General features: G+C 40.3%; 1 protein-coding gene across 1 annotated transcript in view; it reads right to left on the bottom strand.

Annotated features, from left to right (window-relative positions):
- Nucleotides 1-15,076, bottom strand: part of LOC149474167 (uncharacterized) — a 210,072-nt gene that overhangs the window by 129,462 nt on the left and 65,534 nt on the right. Inside the window, exons 15-21 of the mRNA XM_089672650.1 lie at nucleotides 12,700-12,895; nucleotides 12,472-12,611; nucleotides 9,496-9,624; nucleotides 8,898-8,988; nucleotides 7,233-7,412; nucleotides 4,433-4,730; nucleotides 2,082-2,196 (exon numbers count right to left, since the gene is read on the bottom strand). Coding sequence (XP_089528776.1) covers nucleotides 2,082-2,196; nucleotides 4,433-4,730; nucleotides 7,233-7,412; nucleotides 8,898-8,988; nucleotides 9,496-9,624; nucleotides 12,472-12,611; nucleotides 12,700-12,895 — 1,149 coding nt within the window. The remainder of the gene's footprint in view (nucleotides 1-2,081; nucleotides 2,197-4,432; nucleotides 4,731-7,232; nucleotides 7,413-8,897; nucleotides 8,989-9,495; nucleotides 9,625-12,471; nucleotides 12,612-12,699; nucleotides 12,896-15,076) is intronic.

The following is a 15,076-nucleotide window of genomic DNA, read 5'->3' as shown; positions in this document are numbered from 1 at the left end:
CTAGTGGAGAATACATTTTAATTTGCTTAAAAATAATTGCAAACTACATATTTATAGTTGATTTTGATGAGAGACATTTTAATAATCTGCTCTGGTCATCATTTGTAAAAATGTACAACAGGATGAACAATATCAAAATACAGTTTTTATAAAAATCGGTTCACTCATCGGTAAAAATACCATTTATGCAGAATGCACAGCTGCACCAGGACCATCTGGGAGTTAGGGGCCCACTGATAGTATATGTGGGCCTGGCAGATACTTTGATCTCATTAAAATTAAATCTTAGCAAGCAACAAAATGAATCAAAAAGATCCAGATTTATTAACCACTTCCTGACTGCCCTATAGCAGAAATACTGCTACAGGGCGGCACGGGTGCGCAACATCACGTATATATACGTGATTACTTGCTGGCGCCCAGTGATTGCCAAGCATCTCCAACGGAGAGGAGAACTGTTTGTAAAAAAAATAGTTCTCCTCCCTGTCAGCTCGTGCACACTGCTTTGCATGGCTAGGCAGAGCAAAGCCATGCAAAGCAGTGTGCTTACAGTGAAGCACACAGAACTTAGTGAAACAGCACACAGTTAACGCTTTGATCGCCCCCTCATGTTTACCCCTTCCTGCCCAGTGCCATTAGTACAGTGTCAGTGCTTTTTTTTAGCACTGATCACTGTATTGGTGTCATCGGGGATGTCAGTGACACCAAGTCAGTTCCCCCCAGTATCAGAAGTCCTGCTATATGTCGCTGATCTTCGCCATTACTAGTGAAAATGAAAAATAAAATAAAGAATCCCAGTGTATATACCACCTATTGTAAATGCTATAACTTTCACGTAAGCCAATTAATTTATACTTATTGGGATTTTTTTTTGCAAAGACATGTAGCAGAATACATTTTTGCCTAAATTTAGGATGAAATTTGATTTTTTTACTGGACACGTTTAATAGCAGAGAGTCAAAATATAGTTTTTTCTCAAAATTGTTTTTTTTTCTTTTTAATAGTGCAAAAAATAAAAAACGCACAGGAGACATATACCACTGAAAGAAAACTCAATTCATGGGAAAGAAATGGACGTAAATTTAATTTGGGTGCAGTGTTGCATGACCGTGCAATTGTCAGTTAAAGTAACGCAGTGTTGTAACACAAAAAATGGCCTGGTCATGAAGGAGGGGGGGGGGTAAATCCTCAGGAGGGCAAGCGGTTACAGTGGAGTTTTCTCAATCAGCTCTCTCAATCAGCATGGACTATTTTTAATCCTTGTGCTGTAAGCATTAGTAAATAGATAGGAGGTATATTATATTTACTTGTTTTAAATAGTTTTTTTTACATTTCTTTAGTTATCCTCATGGTGTCCATGCCTAAGCAAATGATGTCATACATCACATGAGTCTTCAGGAGCGGAGCAGGGTCTTTCTCAGCTAAGCAAACCCTCCTGCCTGCATTCCTGAGCTAAGGGCAGATGGATTCCAGAATGTAAATGCTACATAATTTGCCATTACTCAAGATTACTACAGCCAGGGGGAGTTTGCTTTGAATATTAAAAATAAATTAAATATCACTTTTGGTGTGTTGATCTCAGATACAGTGAAGTTCTGCTTTAAATTTACATTTTAATGTGCATACATATAAGTGCAAACACAAAATGAAAAAAAAATGCCAAAACTACTCCCTGAAGGTTTGGCTTGGAGTTTTGGACTGATTTAGGTTCTATAATATGTCTGGCCACAGATCAGACATTGAGAAAATTCAGCCTATTAAAAAGGTTTCTTCTATCTATCTATCTATCTATCTATCTATCTATCTATCTATCTATCTATCTATCATCTATCATAAATGTTTGCACTTAGGGACCCCAAAAGTTCTGCTTACACAGGGAGCCCATTGATGATTGTGTCTGTCACTGCATCCACTTTTTTCAAATTACAGTTGCTGATGTGCAAACTTGTAAAAATCTACCTCCTTCTCCTCATTTTAACCCTTGAACTGCAATTCAGCCATCTCTAGCTATGATAACACACCAACAACCGTTTCTACAGTCATAGTAAACATTTGAGAAAACCTCTTTTGTTGATCCATACCTCATGCAGTCTAAGTTCTTTTTCATGTACAAGTTTTTTCACAAATGATGCTATAAAAAGGACCCAGGCAATCATCAATGCAATGGGGAGGGAGAAGGCCATGCTGAAGAGGAAACTGTGGAGAGAAATGAAGAATCACAGTTTATTGATCTCCTGCCAGCAGTCACTTCATGGGAGAGTTTTAAGTTAACTTATTGATGACTGTGGAAGTGTTTTTTATAACTCATGCAAGATGCTACATGATAACGCTGTGTAGCAATTTAGAAAGCTAGGTACAGAAAAGTGAAGCTGTTGTCAGGAGCAACCTATCAGAGTCTGTATTTTATTTTCCCAAGCGCAGGTTAGAAAATTACATTTAAAACCGGATTGGATGTTTCAAGCCGCAGGGAAGTGGAACATGATCTAACCCAGGGTTACTTATCCAATACCAAAACCTCCAAATGTCCTCTTTATTAACACAAGGTATGGTTTATCATTTAAAAAGAACAAGAAACAAATATTTAAAGTGAAACTCTAGTCAAAACATTTGTGGACACCCTACAATCACACCTACCTCTATGGCCAAAAGTATGAGGGTACTCCTTTTAAATGATTAAAGCTGAACTCCAGGAAAACTAAAAGACCTCTCTTGCAGTGGGGCTGTTTCCACGCTGCAAGGGTTAACTGCTTGTTAAAGTCTATGGGGACCTGGAAAATTACTTTTACTTACCTGATTCACCACTCTTACAGGCTTCTCTATGCTGATAGCCCAGTCCCTGCAGCCTCATTTTTTCCACTCTCTGGCAGTCCAATATCTTTGATATCATCAACACTGTTGTAGAAACCATAGCCCCACACTGGATGTTAGGACACCAAGGAACAGTCCACAGTTAGAGCGGAGGGGGACTCTCTCTGCTGGGGAAGGGGGGATTACTGGAGCATCAGGAGACAGTCTTACGGTCCCCTAGACTAAACAGGCAATTAATGCTTGCAGTATGGGCATAGTTTCACTTCAAGGGAGGACGTTTAGTTCTCCCAGAGTAGGGCTTTACATTTAGGTATTTCCAGTAAAGTGTACTTTTATGTTACAGCATACAAAGACATTTTAGACAGTTGTGTGCTTACAAAACTTGTGACAATTGTTTGAGGAATGCTCTTTTCTTTTCTAACATGACTGCCCCTGTAAATAAAACCAGGTTTGTAAAGACATGGTTTGAAGTTTGGGGTTGACTCTATCGAGAAACTTGAGAAAACTTGACCTCAATACTACTGAACAACTTTGGGTTGGTTTTTGCTGGGTCTTCTCATCCAACATCAGCACTTGACTTCCCAAATGCTCTTTTGGCTGGATGGACACAAATTCCTTTAGACATACCTAAAAGTACTGTGAAAAAGTCTTCCCAGAAAATAGAGGCTCTTTTAGCTGCATAGACAAGAACAACTCTCTATATATATGGTTTTGAAACAGGGTGTTCAACAAGCTCATCGAGGGTTTGATGGTCTGCTGTTTACAGACTTTAGACCATATATAGTGTATGTAAACATTTTTATAAAATGTTTAAAATAGAAAATAAATTATAATATTCATGTTACCTACATACACAGCATTTCTGTAATAAGCTTAGTAGATACTCAGACAGCAGAAAAATTAGGTGGCCCACCCATTGTTTCTTATCACAAAATGAGTGCAATATTTTTAATACATGCTCACCTCTGTGCAAAATAAGGAATGGATTTCTTTCACATTCATTTTATTTTCTGATATGTTTTATACTCTATAGTGGGCTTACAATTATTTAAAAGAGCACAACTGACCCAATTTATACATAAAAACACAATTTTAAGGGCCAAGCAGCACAGCCTTAGGTTTATGAAAGGCTAGGCTAAAATGACAGACAAGGTGGTGGAAAGAGAAGGTTTGTGAGTAACATAGGTCAGTCTCCCTTTAAGAGGCTGATTGTAATACTTTTATGCTGGCCCTGGAGTTTGTGCCCTGCTTCCAAAGTCCAGCATATTTGGCTTGTTAAAAAAGGCTGAAAAGCCTCATAAGAAGAGGCTGTGGTAAGGACCTTTTAAAACAACTCTGTGGATGGTGAACTGACAGTTGGGCTGTGCAAGAGCACTTGAAGGGTTCTCCAATGAAATTGCTAAAGTAAGCAAGTTTTACTGCTGAATTAAATATTTATTTTCTGTCAAATGGCTACATAAAAATAACGCGAGATTGGTAATCCTTCAAAGTGACTGTATTGTACTATGCTTTCCTGCCACAGAGCCACCATCTGAGCATATCCCAATATTTTTACATATATTGTATATACAAAGCTCTAAGGACCAATGGCCAGCAGTTGCTGGATACTAGGAAGTGCACCTACCTATCTTTCGTGTAGCAGGGGTAAGGCATGGGCTGGAATTGTACAGCAATATCATCCATATTCCTATTTGTTTGCATTTCAATGATGGCTCTATCAATATTCTCCTGTAGGTAGACAAAGCCACGACTGTACATATTCAAACTATTGTGAGGTCCAAGAACCCAGACAGAATCCTTCATGGAACTAGTGTCTACAGAGTGTAGAGAACGCATGGTAATACTGTAGGAGATCTGTTTGGGCAAGCTCGATAGATCACGTTTCTGCCTACTGCTCCCAGATGAAAGATTGAAGGTCACAGCTGTAAGCATAAATATAATTTTAAAAAAAACACCCTAAAAAAGTAAATAATTACATATCATAATGATGGTCAGTTATCCTAAAGTAACACATTTTGAAAATGAAAAGGTTCAAAAAGGACAATTTAGAAGAGAAAATAATCATGATAAATAGTTATGGGTACATTTAAACAGACCTGTTCACCAAAATAAAGAACATTTCACAAACAGATATACATATCTGCAAATGAAAAGTGCCTCTCTCAGTGAGATAATTAAAGTAACCAGAAATCTAGCTGTAAATTATATCATACTACACCTTGCACATGATCATTGGTCTTTCTGCTGTTTTGTTGAATAGTTGTATCAGTTTTCACTGATGGTTGTATTAATAGAAAGTCTCTGGTATAAGAAAAATGCTTTGCCAGATTCATAAAACTCAGCATGTCATTACTAAATGGCAAATTAATTTTTTTTGTCTTTGATCTCTAGAAAAATGCTAAATTTTTGCTACTAGCTAACATTGAGGACTTGTTGCATGACAGTTCTCATTTCAAAAGAAAGCAGAGGGTGTTTAAAGATTTATCAGAAATCAGCAGTGCTGAGACAGTAGGACTAATTTAGTGAATAAGCTGATAGTCTGCACTCAAAAGAATTGAGAATCTTTGCTGAAAGAAGAACAGGAATTTGTTTTTCATATAATTGGATAATTGAAATGAATATACACATATTCCTTATTCTCTAAGGCGTTTCTACAATGTTTGGGTTCTACAGCCATTCCCAATGGTAGCTCAACCTTAACTAGACCCAAAATTCACTTACACAACAGTGGAGTTAAATGGGTTTTATTTAAGAACAAATGAAAGCATCCATAGAGGAAAACTGTTTAGGTCAGTACGGCAATAACAAACAAGCATAACAACAATTTCAGAAACATGCACGGTTTTAACTGGATAAAAGGAACAACAATACGACCTATTTACAATTTGGAGACCCTAACTATATCACTGACCAGTTGGGGTTTAACATACAGTCTGCTGGTGTTGGGGCCTTCAAAATCCTTTTGGAGCACTCACTCTCTCTGATGAGAGTACTTGCAATCCAAAAGAAGGTCAGAAAAGTTCTGGGCTGACTCTCCACATGGCAGCAAAGTTTGTAAACAAACAGCAGCAAGGTCTGTATCAATACAGGTGGCCAAAAAGCCTCTTCTAAGTAATGTCATTGGGGGTCCATGAATCAGTAGGCCATTACTGGAAAGCCAGGGAAGAGGTCACGCCACACACAGAGGCTCCCCTATCAAACCTCTCCCTTTCTCCCTGGATTAAATTTACAGTCCACATCTCTGGTAGGCTCTTTGGGATCTCTTTCAGTACAGATGGCAGGATCTCTGTGTTCAGCAGTCCAGCAGGCCAATCTCTTCCTCTGTAGAGTAGAGCACAGCCACTCATAGTTCTGTCATTGCTGCTTTCTGCACACAGCACACCTCCCTTGTCATTCAGCAACTTTCATAGCAGCTCTCTTGCAGGGTTCTATACAGCTTCCCAACCCTGTTCTCCCTCTTTCGAGGGTCTGCTTACTCTAGCCTGGCAGACTGACCTGGCTCTAAGTTCTGTCACACAGCACAGTTTCTCTGGCAGTCTGTGCCTCTCATCTCTCATACAAAAGTCCAGTTCTTAGTCCTCAGGAGCCTCCTTGAACCCCAGGCATCTTCACAGATAATTCCTGCCAGTATTCTTTCCCTCCTCCGGTCTGGTGGGCAGGCTAAAGTCCAACCACAGTTGTGACCAATCAGGCTCTTACTAGTTCTTAGCTTTCTTCCCCCAGCCACACAGTCCAATCCAGTGGAGAGAGACAGCAAGGTAAGATACAAAGTAGCCATGATTCCTTGGTTCTGCGGCACCTACCCTTAAAGGGGTTGCCGACCGGGGCAGCACTCACAATTATTTGAATGGAGATTCTCAACCCCTGTAAATTAGCCCTAGTTTTTTTTTTAGGAGAGGCACATTCCAAATCGTGTTTTATGTGTATCTGAACTCTGTTGATAAGATTTCAGATATAAAAAAAATAGCCCTAATAAAACAATCCTATGGAAATTAATTAACAGAGAGCTGTGAATTACTGCATAATTTCCCTCTGTTAGGAAAGGCTTCCCCAGGTTCTGCATCTGGACAGTCAGAAAAAAATTTAATGGTTGTCCAGTATACTTGTCATATTTCAGATGCTCTAATAACTGGGTGACCTGAACTGCACGTAGTTTACAGCACCTGAAATGTATTTTGGTTAAACTACTTCAACATTTTACATGAGGTATGTTGCGTTTTTGCTTTTTCATTCTGAATGTTTTGGGGAAATACATAATCCTTTATCAGATCAAATACCACACACACACACACCTCACCACCTATCCTTCCTGGTGTGACGACAATTAGGATTATACTGTTTTTTCACACACCAAGCTAAATAATCAGATGTGTGAAAAACAGGTTATCTAATTCCTTCCTTGTCAGGCAATAACCACGTGTTACCTGCAAATAGATTGTTGGTCTGCTGAAGCTGGTTCGCTTTGGCCATCATTTCTTCAGTGGAGTTCATAGGCTGGATACGGTTATAGGATATGCAGGACATGAGGTTCAACAATACATCAGAGATATTTTGAAATTCCTGCTTTATATTTGTATTATTTATAATCAGATTGATGAAGCTGTCTGTTGGATTAAAAAAAGCAAAAGAGAGAAATGTATAGAAAACTGAAAATAAAAACATAAAATATGTGAACATGTCATAAAGATAACAGACAGAGCCTACTGAAAAAAAAACAAGTAAAATGTCAATGCAGAAAAAAAAGAATTATAAGATGTCTACAAAAATGAAATCATGGACAACCTCTTTATGTGACCTCTTCTTTCACTCTAAATATAATTGATGTTCCTACAAATATAGCTGTATGGCATGCAGTGCCAATGCTCAAATAGGTTGCGCAAATACTACATTAGCAGTGTCAATCGTTCTCTGAGTGATTAGCTGCAAAAGTTCATTGTAAAGTCCTGGACTGAAGTGCACCCAGATATGTTGTCATCCTGAAATACCCTTCCACCATCACCTTCCAAGCCATGAATATGATATTGGCCTAACTGTTAGCATTAGTCACCACCACTGCACTACCTTCTGCACTCAGTGACACAGCAAATGATCATGTGAAATGTTTCCCTAGCAGCTGCTTATACATCATAGAAAGCAGGTATGGATGCATCACAATGACCCTTCCAGAAAACCAGGGACTATGGAGAGAATAGGGTATGAATGCATCACAGGAGCCAACACTAATCTAATAAAACACGTACTTTTGTTATATTCTGCAGCAAATAGGTTCTACTATTGTTATATTATAGATAATGCATAGACCGCTTAAAGGTAAGTCTTGATATAGACCACTGTGCAGTTCACTGCACTCAGCCAGGAGTTCTCACTGTCAAGAGATGACAGTCTTTATCACGTCCCAACACAAGTCTTCTATTACATATCATTGTAATTCTAACATCCGCTGCTCAAGTCCTGAAGAAGAAGGAGTCCTTTCCCCTGAAATGTGTTGGCTGTATTTGATGCTCTTAACCAATATATGTTTCAAAAATTCCTTTAAGTGATAAGATCTTTTGTACTAGGCACCTCTCAATACCTACTCCAGAGAGAGCAGTTCAAGAATACATGTATGTAAACATTACAAATATAGGATATACAGGGTCATGTAGGGCCCATCTATACAAAATGTGTATTATCGTTCATGTAAATAATGGGTTAGAAGGGATTGTTATGTACTCCATTTTGTGATTGCCTAATTTTATTTTTATGTTATGCTAAAACCATTGTGACTGCTAATGAAAAAAGAAATACTGAAAGCGGCTGGTAATGAATATCTTGTATCGTGCAATTGCCTTAAGAATCCTTTGTTCAGCCAATATGATTAATAGTGAAAATTTTGATAATCGCCTTTCAGAATATAAAAAGGTAATAATCTGAAATGCATGCAAGAAAACCATATGAACTGTCCGATCTTGATCATGCCTTATTACTTACAAGTCCATCTTACAGACTATCAAATAGTATTGCAGACAATTCTAACTATTGAAGGCTTTCTGTGGTAAAATAGTACCCTCAAGCGGAAAAATAGAAGAATGCTTAGTAAATATGCTTACCAGCTTTTTCTATTTTTTCAGACAGGTCTGTGACATTCAGGTCCAAGAAATCGTTCAGTACTCCACTTATAACAGTATTATTCAGAAATGTCTGCAAAAACAAACACTTTAAGCATCAATAATAGCAAAAACATTAAGAACATACTATTATTTCACAGGCATTTGTTTATATTTTTCTCCTCATTTACATGCAGGAAATGCTGTCCAACAATAGTGACAAAGATTGATGCAAGCTGAGTCACTTCCAAGGGGTGCAGAAAAGCCATATGCAGAAAAAGTGACTGTTGTAAGCACCCCTGGCAATGTTATAGTTTGTCACAGCCCCAGTCACTGACCATTTGCTGGACAGATTGATCAACATTTAAAAAAGTACCAAAAAGTAAATAAAGGCATGTAAAATAGGAATTCATTAATGTTATTATTACATATACTTATCACATATAATTAACAGAATACATTTTGTAATGGTGATCTTTCAAGCCCTACACACGACAGCTGTCCTTTTAAGATAGGAACAGCTGAGAGTTATTACTGAAGACAGAGAAAGCACTATCACTGTGAACCACCATTGTGTTTGCATAGTCAGGCGGAACCCTACCTGTATTGTTCCAATGAGCTTTTGAGCTAGTTTTATAAAAGGCCAATTATTCAAAATTGCATCTATGCCATTGGATATGTTCTGTATTGTATGCATGTAATCCTCCATCTGAAGTATATATCCTTTGGTCTATAAGGGAACAGAAAGAAGAAACACCATTAATATTTTTATAATTACTTTGGATTCAGCATTACTTATAGACCATTAATAAAGTGTAATACAAGTTAAAGGTCTTCTCATGAAAGATTAGGTCACTAGTATTCATAATGTTGTTGCTTAATTGTTTGCAACCAGAATCAGATTTACCATTAAGCATAGTAGGCAAGTGTCTATAGGCACCACTCAGGCAGAGGGGCCCTGAAAACACCAGACCAGCTTTCATTTTGACAGTCCTGGTCCTTTACAGCAGCATTAGCTGTTTCCTTTCAGTACCTCACCTCTCTACTGCAATGTTCCCTTCCCAGCTACCTACCCCAAAACTACGTTCCATCTGGCCATCATGAACTTAACACTTCCAGCACATCCAACTGTGGTTACAGCTACGTTGACCACCAGCCCACCATCTCAATCATATGCAGACTGCAGGGAGGAAGGTGGTATGGCTGGCTGTGCCCTCCCCCCACACCTCCTGAGATGAGGCTTACAGGTACCAAGATAACAAGCTGCCTGTCCACCTGGCAAAGCTGGTGCACTTGATATCCTCCCTCAATCTAAACACCCCAGTAACTACTGCGTCTGACCCCACAACCTTCCCCCATCATGCCTCCCCCTTTCATTGCTGTAACCAACAACCACTACCTACTGTGCCTACTATGCCCCTCCTGCTCTCACTAACACAAAAAAACTCACCTCACTAACCTGCTCAGCTCTAACCCCCACACTTGGCACTCACCTCCCCTAAAATGACCACTGCATCTGCCTCTCCCCCACCATTCTCATCACCACAGCTGACACTACAAATGCACCTGCAACTCCCCCCTGCTCTCACAAATACACCCACAACCACCACCCCCCCCTTTCTCTGCCACATCTGACATCCTCACCCACTTCCCATTCTCATCACAATGTCTACCGCTTGCCCTCTCAGTCCTGGTCAATGTCACTCTTATCATGATGCCCCCACATCCTCCCTGTACACTTTCCCCCCACCCTTACCACCACAAGAAGTAGAGCTGCTCTTGAAAAAAGGAGTGAGTGAGGAAACCTGTTGTCCCTCTATTGCCATGTCAAAGTAACCCCTATCACTACTTCAATGTCCCAAAGCAACAAATCAGTATTTTTAAAGAAGGCTTTGTTTAGAAGTAGCCATTAACTTTCTATCATGGCTTCTTGGCTTGTGAATGGATTCATGTTTGAAAACCAACCCATTCATAGTATGTTGCTGTCAAGAGTCTAGATCGGTGAATCAGTAATTCTCAGTTGACCTGTACTGATTTCTAGAAATGGCTTTGTTTACACTCAAATGTATTCATTATTAAATGGTCTTCACGTAATCAATCTCTTTCATATGAACCTGAGAAGCTCCAGTGAGGGCACTGGGTAAATATCAATAACATGACAGCAGAGTATCATGAACACAAATCCATTCATAAACGTTGAAAAGGTTGCCATAATTATAAACGCAGAAATTTAAATTAATTCTACATCCTACATCCTTGTTTAGATGTAGCCATGTAACTCCCCATCATGGCTTCTTGGCTTGTAAATGGATTTGTGTTTGTAAACAAACCCATTCATAGTACATTGCGCTCAACAAACTAGACTGGTGAATAACTAATATCCTTTTTTAACCTGGACTGAATTATTGAAATGGCTTTGTTTACCTTCAAACCCATTCATACTATATGAAATCATTTCTAGCTAATCAATCTCTTTCATATGAACCTGAGGAATTCCAGTGAGGACATTGGGTAAATACCAGTCACTTGACTGCAGAGTATCATGAGCACAAATCCATTCATAAACTTTGAAACGGTTACCATAAATATAAACACAGAAATGTAAATGTATTCTATGTCCTTTTCAATTTTCTTGTTAAATAACTATTCATTGAAGAAGTTTTCAAATTCTTACATACAAAAATATATATGATCGCTATACCATAACAAGAAAAGCATACTAATACCTAGTATCTAGAATTGAAACAATATCAAAAATATACAATGACCCTGCAACAAGCGAGTTGTTAAAAATCACTAAGGAAACCAGTAGATGGAATCTGACACTTAGGACGAAACAACCAAAAAAAGTGTTCTGATATGTTGGAATTTATAGGAGGGAGGAAGTAGGTGACTAAAAGGGGGAGGAAAAATCAAAAAAAAAATGCTTGAAGAAACAGCAAAGGGAATGAACCAATTATTTTGCCACTAGGGCTTGGAATGTAGAAGTATCACTAAAGGCTTGCCATGTCCTTTTAAATTTTATCATATTTGCAGTACCTTCTGTTCTTAGCTGCAAGAGCTAGCGGAGGAAAAACAGCAGCACGCGGATCTTCCCATTGAATGACTGTGTGGGGGAAAAGGTGTCAGGACAAGTCTGATCATTAGATCAGGCTGAGTTCCCAGCATATTTAGAGAACTGGCCACAGTGTGTTCTCCTGCTTAGTGTGGTCAGTTTTTAATAAGAAAGCAGAGAAACTGGCAAGAACACCAGTTTCACACAAAGGAAGCAATACAAAGAGAACAGGATATGTTTTCATACAAGCACATGGTACAGCAGGCACATATCAGGAATATGAAATGTTGGGATACATACTCTTTAAGGTTTCAATTTTCTGTGCTTATAGGCTGTCAAGTTGTAAACCCAGCCCTCTTTGTTACGTAAAGTGTATGTTCAGCAAAAACTTTATTTTTTATTTTTTTTTAGGTTTGGATAGAGTGAGGACAAAATAGAACCCCTGTTGAGTTTTACTGCTACCCGAATCTGTTAGACTTCCAATCACTTACAGTAATGTAACACAGACACACATAGGTATACCTTATTCATAATCTTCGCTGTTACATTATTGTCTGGTGTATAGAGTATCTGTCCATATAACAGAGGCTTCAGCAACATCCAGGAGGCAGCACCACTAGTAGTCTGTACTAAGTTAACAAATAAGTTTGCGCAAAAGGCATCTGAAAACACAAAACTCCTTATTAGTCATGTGATGCAGACAACACGGGTGGCACAATTATCACACTGATCATGGTGACAATTACTTACTATCAGAAGGAATTCCATATGTTTCATAAACAGATTGTGCTCTTTCATTCTTGAGGTTTGTAGCTGATCTGGTTGAAGTATACATAGAATAGAGGGCGTGCCTGATACGCGGTATATTTCCAGTGCACACAGTTTTAAAGAGGGTGGTAAATGAAATTGTGCTGTCTCGAGGGGTTCCTGAAAAATCTAAGGGATCCTGAAAACAGGCAAGAACATACACACTACTGTCTTAAAACTGCTGAAGGTTAAGTTTAAAATGTTTACTTTATCAGCATAAGACAACCAAATCAATTGAATTTAGCTTCTAAACAAGTTACTAAAAGCAAACGTGTCATGAGAAAAAACTGGCCCTGCTATTGCTGAGTGCTCTTTGAAAAATGCAATTCTCCTGGATATTATTTGATCCCACTGCCTTCAATACTACACAAGCTATTGACCAGAACTTGTATGGAGATCAGGAAAGTCAAAGAAAAGTCAGAAGCTGTTATCCATATACCCATGCCAGGCTTTTCAAATAATTAAAGAGTGTCAGTGTGAGATCCAGGCAACTAGTATTTCAAAATCAGAGATTAGCAATGGTAGTCTCCATATGTAATAGTTGTATAGGTGCCTGAGCATATCTTAAAGTGTTACTAAACCCACAACCGTAAAATCAGTCTGTATATGCTGTACATCATGCTTGTTATACTCACTGTGGAACCTAAGGGGTTAATTCTCCATATTGTGTAAAAAAACTGTTTGATCCTGACTTCTCTGCCCCTCCTCTTGTTCAAATGTCCATGCTGATAAGACAGACTGAACCCGGATGGAGACAGCAGCAATGGGAGGCCGTACAGGGACCCATGACACACTCTGGACCTGGCAGCAGCATGAGGAGGCGGTACAGGGGCCCATGACAGATTACGGGCCTGGCAGCAGCATGAGGAGTCGGTACGGGGGCCCATGGCAGATTACGGGCCTGGCAGCAGCATGAGGAGGCGGTACAGGGGCCCATGGCAGAGTGGCGGAGCGTAAGCAGCTAAAATTGAAGGCCATACAGAGGCCTATGTTAAAAAGTCCCCCCAGCAGCAGCGTGGGGAGACGACTATCAAGAGTCCAATGGCAGAGTGGCGGAGCAGAAGCAGCTTCAATTGAAGGCCATACACAGGCCTAGGTTTAAAAGTCCCTCACAGTTAATTCCAATAACAAACTCTACTCCTCCGTGCAATCTACTTACGAGACCCTGGGCAGGTCTGGGTCCAATTTGTGGTAGAGACTGGTTTTGTTCAGCCATGCTTGAGTGAGTAATAACAGGTCTGTGCTGCCCTTTGGTGTCTGGCTTAATGCGCACAACACTGAACGTCCCAGCGTTTGTCAACGATTTGCCGTTAAGTGATGCAAACCCGCTGAACCACGTTCATGAGGAGCCGGTACAGGGGGCCATGAATCAGTATGAACCTGGCAGCAGCGTGAGCAGACGACAGAGGCACATGGCGCAGGGTGGCGGTGTAGGCAGCATTATTCTGAAGCCATACACAGGCCTAGGTTAAAAAGCGGAAGCCGTCAGCAGCGTGAGCAGACGACAGAGACACATGGCGCAGGGTGGCGGTGGATGCAGCAGTATTCGGAAGCCAAACACAGGCCTCGGTTAAAAAGCGGAAGCCGTCAGCAGTGTGAGCAGACGACAGAGGCACATGGCGCAGGGTGGCGGTGGAGGCAGCAGCAATGGAAGGCCATACAGCACCCTATCACAAAATGGAACCCACCAACAGTGTAAGGAGACCTGAAAGTGGCACATGGCAGAGTCTGGCGATGAAGTCAGCAGCAATGGGAGGCCGTACAGGGACCCATGACACACTCTGGTCCTGGCAGCAGCAAGAGGAGGCGGTACAGGGGCCCATGGCAGAGTGGCGAAGCGTAAGCAGCTTAAATTGAAGGCCATACAGAGGCCTATGTTAAAAAGTCCCCCCAGCAGCAGTGTGGGGAGACGACTATCAAGAGTCCAATGGCAGAGTGGCGGAGCAGAAGCAGCTTCAATTGAAGGCCATACACAGGCCTAGGTTAAAAAGTCCCCCCAGCAGCAGCGTGGGGAGACGACTATCAAGAGTCCAATGGCTGAGTGGCGATCAGGGAAGTCAGCGTTGTGATTGCAGATGCAATGCAGAAATTTTATGAGGTAATGCCGTGGGTGCGAAGAAGATCATATACCGTCGTACTTCCATCCATAAGACGGAACAACCTGCGAACCGGGAGCTTTATTGCCCTGACCCGCTGAGCAGCTTCTGGGATACCCAAGAGTTTGGCTTCTGTGGGGAATATGGTTGAAAACTCAAACTTAAAGGCATGTTGACGGAAGGGCACCAGTGTCAGTGCTCCGGAGGGAATATAGCTTCAAAGC

This window comes from Staurois parvus, unplaced genomic scaffold (genome assembly GCF_062004578.1).
Source record: "Staurois parvus isolate SC_StPar_1 unplaced genomic scaffold, SC_StPar_1.0 ptg000011l, whole genome shotgun sequence".
NCBI lineage: Eukaryota > Metazoa > Chordata > Amphibia > Anura > Ranidae > Staurois > Staurois parvus.
Note: the sequence above shows the minus strand (reverse complement) of the source record. Positions and strands in the feature narration are given on the sequence as shown.